The 6,774-nt window shown below is 36.7% G+C and overlaps 1 protein-coding gene across 1 annotated transcript; it reads right to left on the bottom strand.

Moving 5' to 3' along the window:
* Positions 1-5,235: 5,235 nt before the first annotated feature.
* On the bottom strand, positions 5,236-6,207 carry LOC110290034 (olfactory receptor 4P4-like). Its single transcript, XM_021156504.1, has one exon. It carries the CDS (start codon positions 6,205-6,207, stop codon positions 5,236-5,238), a length of 972 nt encoding a protein of 323 aa, XP_021012163.1.
* Between the last annotated feature and the right edge of the window lie 567 nt (positions 6,208-6,774).

Here is a 6,774-nt window from a genome sequence, read left to right as displayed (position 1 = left end):
GGCCCTTTGGACTTGCAAACTTTATATGCCCCAGTACAGGGGAATGCCAGGGCCAAAAAGGGGGAGTGGGTGGGTAGGGGATGGGGGGGTGGGGATGGGGGACTTTTGGGATAGCATTGGAAATGTAAACTAGGAAAATACCTAATAAAAAAGAAAAGAAAAGAAAGCAGGAGCTGATGCAGAGGCCATAGAGGGATGTTCTTTACTGGCTTGCTTCGCTGGCTTGCTCAGCTTGCTTTCTTATAGAACCCAACACAAAACTAGTCTGTTTTCTATCTATCTATCTATCTATCTATCTATCTATCTATCTATCTATCTATCTATCATGCATCTTTTAATGACTATTGCAGTGTACTGAATCACAATGTGAAAGTGAGATTTTGTTATTTAATGAAAAAAAAAACTGTTTCTATACATGGTGTAGCTCAGCATTAGTACATATCTTTAATCCCTCTGATTGGAATTCAGACACACCCTTAGCACAGAACTTTAATCACAAACAATGAAAGTAAAATTAATTTGTAGAAGACACACCCATGTTTGAATGTTATGTTGTACTGAGTGGCATACAAAGTGACAAATCAAAGAAAGACTTGAAAGAATAAGATATACCCAACTCTCAGGAGAACACAGAGAAAGAAAGGCTACTTAAGTAAAGGAGTTCTGAGGGAGAAAAGAAGAAAGAAGAAAGTTTTACTGGGACATTTGTACAGAGACAGTTAGCAGAGAGAACAAGTTAGATACAAGTGAAGATAAACAATCCAGAGAATGAGAAGGAGCCAGAAGATTAGAACATATTGTCAAAGTTAGTATGAGGTCAAGCAGAGTAATTCAGGAGAATCTGAGAGAAGCCAGAGTGAATCAGTCTGCTTGGGAAGGAGTTCAGGCCAGAGCAGCTGAATTGAGCCAGCCATCAGTTCAGAAAGAACTAGGAGGGCGTAAACTTATTCATCAGTTTCACAGGCTGAATATCTAGACCTAGATAAGATTATATAGCGGCTAGAAGCTTCCAGGACAAGACCTAGGTTAGAACATGGAGGCAGTAAACCTCTGACAATTACATCAGGTAAATAAAAGGTATCTCTACAGACAATCTATATATCATCTATCAATAGTTGTAGAAATACATGCATGCTTATTGATCCTACCCTACAGTTACTACTAGTGTAGATGCAACAGATTTTATTTCTTATTATGCTTACTCCTCCTTGTCTTGAAAGTAAGTAGTCAAAGAGAAACTGGTTATATAGGACAATAATTACTGCATAACACAGAAGATGTTAACCGTTCTTAGTTGCAACAGTATTAGTGGCCATGTCTTCTAATGCTTAGGTTAAATTTCTAAAGCTGTGTTATAGACATTTTCTTGAGGGACAAGCACTATACCAGTTTTTTTAAACAGAAGAAATTAATTATATGACTTGTTTAGACTTTTATTAGGGTGTTTGTTTGTTTGTGTGGGGGGGGTGTTGTGGTGCCTGAAGATTTGTGTAATGGCATTGGTGGGTCCTGGTAAGAATATGCACAAGTCATAGTAGTAAATTTGGTTCATCCTTGATCCTTCTTTTCATATTCTCTTGAAATTGAATCTCTCACAAAACCAGAACTATTTTGGATAGATTAAATGGCCACTGATTTCACAGAATTCATTTGTCTTTTCCCCTCAATGTGAAGAGGGGGTTATAGGCATGTGCAGTCATGCCTTACTTTTTACATGAGTGCTGGAGATGAGAACTAAGGTCCTACACGGCAAATGGTCTTACCTGCTAACCTTCTTCCCAAACTCATTACCACATTATAGTGGTTTTCATCTTGTAGCTTACAATCAGCAGGGGTCAAAAGAACCTTTCTTTCACGGGGGTCACCTATTAGATATCCTGTATATTTGATATTTACAGTAACAAAGTTACATTTATGAATTAGCAACAAAAATAAATTTATGGTTGGGAGAGTCAGCACAACAGAGGGCACTATATTAAAGAGACACAGCATTGGGAAGCTTCAGAATCACTGCTTTGATATAATATGTAGTGATAGTCATACATAGTCCTTGAGTCCCTAACCATCCCAGAGTACAATGATCCATCAATCAAGTATTCTGAATGCAGAGATTTAAAACAAAAACAAAAACAAAAAACAGTTCACCTTGAGTGAACACAGTTTTACTGCCTTCCAAAGGCAATGGGTATAACCTGAAATATTCTCAAGGGGGCTTCAAAATTAATAAACCAGGATAAGGTGGACAGTGACAAGGAATCAAATATGACTGAGGAGAATTATGGTATTGTGACATACTGGAGTTGATAAGCTTGATAGGTCCTAGAGTCTATAAGTAAGCTGCCAGACAGAAAATTTCCTCAGAAGAAAGACACTGGAGTAAAAGAATGGAGCAAGAAAAGAAAAAAGTGGATGTTTGTTAGGAAGTAAAATTTTTGCTTAATTCTAAAACAAATTTCTGTTTATATTTTATTGGTTCACAGCAATAACACAGTGCTCTCTTATTTATTTTTACATACTTAAATTATTCACCTTTCAGTTTTATATCATTGAAAATAGGCCTTTGGCCAGGTGGTGGTGGTGCACGCCTTTAATCCCATCACTTGTGAGGCAGAGGCAGGAAGATTTCTGAATTTGAGGCCAGCCTGGTCTACAGAGTGAGTTTTGGAACAGCCAAAGCTACACAGAGAAACCCTGTTTTGAAAAACAAAACAACAACAAGAAAGAAAGTAGATCTTTGATGCAATTTATTCCGATTATGGTTTCCCTTATCACAGTTTCTCTGTGATCCTCTCCACCTCCTCTCCCTTCCAAATCTCCTTAGAAAACATCGACATCGAAAGAATAAAAAGAAAGGGGAGACTCGGCAGGGGCAGATGGGGGGGGGGNGAGGATATTCTCTTGGAGATGGGTGGGGGGTGGAGGAAGAATGGGATGAGGAACTGTGAGAAGGTGGACTGGGAGGGGGTAATGACTGGACGGCAAAAAAAAAAAATAGTAAAAAAATAAAGATCAGAATAAGACTAACAAATAGAAGAAAAAGAGTCAAAGGAAAATACAAGAAGCATATAAAGGCTCAGAAATATACACATTCACACACACACACATACACACACATACACACACATACACACACACACACATACACACACACACACACACACAAATACACAGCCAATACCATAATATATAGGCAAAGGACTGTGCTGTTCTAAGTGGTTTAAGATGAACTCTCAAAGTTTTAATTGGATTTCCCTGATGACTAAAGATCTTGAACATTCTGTTAGAGCTTCTTATCCCTTTGAGTTCCCTCTTTTGAAAATCCCTGTTTAGATCTGTATCTCATGCATTAGGTTGGATATTTTCTACTTAAAAATAATATGCATTATATTTTAATGTTTATATATATATATGTATATATATACATATATACATATATATATAATTTCTGAAACATGCTCGTGTGCGCGCACACAAACACACTCACACACACACACATGCATGCATGCACACAAATTCAAGAATTTGCTGGTTGTTATGCGGGCACTGCCAAGTGTATAGACCAGCTCTGTGTATGTTTCCTGTTCCAATTACTGCTCAGGGGTTTCAGCATGAATGTAAAAATTAGATGAAGATAAACAAGGTTCAATGTTTTAGGAAATTATTTTTCCATTTCTCTTTGATTAATGGAGCCATTTATACTGAATTGGAAGGCTACCCCATGCTTTTCTGTTTAAAGAGGGCTAGCCCATGTTTCCTTGTTTACAGAGAGAAAGGGGAAGCTCATGTTTTCACTGTTTAGAGAAAGCTAGTCCATGTTCTTTTCTCTACATCCTCCTCCATCATACTTACAGTTTTAGAGATTCCTCCTTATTCAGCGCTAAGTTTGCTGTTGTTTAAATTAGACAGAAGATAAACCATCTTACAGTCCATTTATTTATTATTATTATTATTAGGTATTTTCTTCATTTACATTTCCAATGCTATCCCAAAAGTCCCCCATACCCTCCCTCCCCCACTCCCTTACTTACCCACTCCCACTTCTTGGCCCTGGTGTTCCCCTGTACTGGGGCATATAAAGTTTGCAAGACCAATGGGCTTCTCTTTCCACTGATGGCCCACTAGGCCATCTTCTGATACATATGCAGCTAGAGACATGAGCTCCGGGGGGTACTGGTTAGTTCATATTGTTGTTCCACCTAAAGGGTTGCAGATCCCTTTAGCTCCTTGGGTACTTTCTCTAGGTTCTCCATTGGGGGCCCTGTGATCCATCCAATAGCTGTCTGTGAGCATCCACTTCTGTGTTTGCTAGGCCCCGGCATAGCCTCACAAGAGACAGCTATTTCTTGTTAATGCAGTTTTTCTGAGTTCTCTGAACTTCTCTTGAATCAAAATTAAGCATTGATTTGTCTTAGACATTTCTTGTCTTAGCTTTACATATATTTTTAATACTTGTGTTAGTTCAATGGTACCATTCAATAATCACTAATTTTTCATTGATTCTTAACTACTAAATAAGGAAAGAAACTCTTTCAACCCTCATTAAAGAAATTTACTTTTCAGAATAATGAATGGTTGTTACAGAAACATACATCAGGCCAAATCTCAATGAATAAGTGTGGAATATTCATCTTTAAAAGAAACATCTATAATACAGTGGGACCTCACAAGGCACAGGACACATTGAAGAAGAGGAGATTATGGAAATTTTGTAAAAGCCAGGGGATGCCAATAATGTGAAAGAGAATTTTTGGCTTGGGAATATTTATTGATTTTAGAAATGTAAAATGTTAAAAAATATGCTGTTTTAAAATTAAGCTAGAATATAAAATTGTAAGAAATATTCTGTGATATAGAAAGTGTATCTTTTAGATGTTCTCTGATGCAGGTACAGATAAGTGTTATCTTTGCTTATTTATGGAAGCTGGATCTATATCGAGTTTACTAAACACAGTCAAACAGCATAATGCATTATATGTGCTCTCTGTGGTCATTTAGGTAACACATTGCTGTGAATGATTTTCTGTCAAGCATAATTAATTTCAAAACCAAAGTTGCAGTTTAGTACAAGCCATGTAGACATCAACAACAGCAGAAAATTGAAAAAGGACAGTCAAAATATCTGGTTTAACACAGAGAAGAGTAAATATATTCTCATTGAGATACCTGTACATATCACTAGGTATAAGACACATTGACAGGACATTTGTCTTTTGCTGATTAAAGTTATAAAAACCTTCAAGAAACTGTGTGATGGTAGAAAACAGTGACACCCTTCAGCCTGTTTCCTTCACTCCCTGACATAAGGTAACATAGTCTCTTGATGGCATTCTTCATCTCCTTATTTCTGAGTGTATAAATTAGGGGGTTGAGCATGGGGGCAATGATAGTATAAAAGAGAGCAAATACTTTGTCTTCTGGTAATGTAGTTGCTGGTCGAATGTAAATAAACAATAGAGGAGCAAAGAAAAGGACTACCACTGTGACATGTGAACTGCATGTGGAAAGAGCCTTGCGACGATTGTCTGCAGAGTAAGACCTGACAGTGTATAAGATCACACCATATGATATCAACAAGACCACAAAAGTCACTAAGCCCATTAGGCCAGAGTTAGCAATGACCAAGAAACCAATTTTTCTGGTGTCAGTACAGGCCAGTTTAAGCAGAGGGTACACATCACAGAAGTAGTGATCTATTTCATTGGGGCCACAGTAGGGTAAGAAGACTGCCAGGAGAAATTGACCAAAGGAATGCAGAAATCCCCCAGCACAGGAAGCCGCAATCACAGCATCACACTTCTGCTTGCTCATGAGGATGGTGTAGTGCAAGGGCTTGCAGATGGCCACATAGCGGTCATAAGCCATTCCTGTAAGAATAAAGACCTCAATGCCACCAAAGAAGTGCATAGTGAAGAGCTGCGTCATGCAACCATTGTAGGAAATTGACTTTTTTGTTGTGACTAAGTTGATAATCAGCTTGGGTGTCACCGTGGAGGTGTAGCACAAATCTGAAAGTGCAAGATAACTCAGAAAAAAATACATAGGCTGATTGATGAGGTGACTCCATGTGACAGAAATCATGATAAGTAGGTTCCCAAATAAAATTGCAATGTAACAAAGTAAAAATAATACAAAGCAGATAACTTCTATTTCTTTTGTCTGAGAAAGCCCTAGGAGAATAAATTCTGTAATATTAGTCCTATAGTCCATGATCCACAGTGTCTGTGTCTATCTGAAATTACATAAATTATAAACAAGTAAGAAATATGTTTATCACAATGCTGAATATTTTGCCCTTTATGGGCAAAGATTAGATTAAAAATGTATATTGTTTGAAGAATTTTGATATTTCACTTTTATTTAAAAAAGATTTCCAAGGGAGCTATTTGAAACACCTTGAAAATAAAAATTGCTGCTGAATTTTCTTACATTCTTGAGATGCATATTAATGTTTTAGGATAAATTATATTTGTGTAATCATTCTGTAATTATGTATTATCCAATAAAAATGTATATAAAACCACCAAAGAACTACAAAACAGATACTTCTAAAGGATCAGAATCCCTGTTTCCTTTTTGCTGTTTATTCTAAAGAATCAGAAATGAATGATCAAGTATGAAAACAATTACATGTAAATATATGAAGTATAAATATATATAAGAACAAATACATGAAATATATTTGTGCACTGTCTATTTTAAAATATGTTGTGACACAGATCCTCTGTCTTTTGTATTTGGAATCACTAGATACATAGATAAAATTTCATTTCTTAA

The sequence above is a fragment of the Mus caroli genome, chromosome 2 (assembly GCF_900094665.2).
Source record: "Mus caroli chromosome 2, CAROLI_EIJ_v1.1, whole genome shotgun sequence".
Classification (NCBI taxonomy): domain Eukaryota; kingdom Metazoa; phylum Chordata; class Mammalia; order Rodentia; family Muridae; genus Mus; species Mus caroli.
This window is presented reverse-complemented; position numbering and strand designations above follow the sequence as displayed.

What these genes read in the sequence shown, in the direction of transcription:
- LOC110290034 (XM_021156504.1), bottom strand. Translation starts at nt 6,207, where the DNA reads ATGGACTATAGGACTAATATTACAGAATTTATTCTCCTAGGGCTTTCT.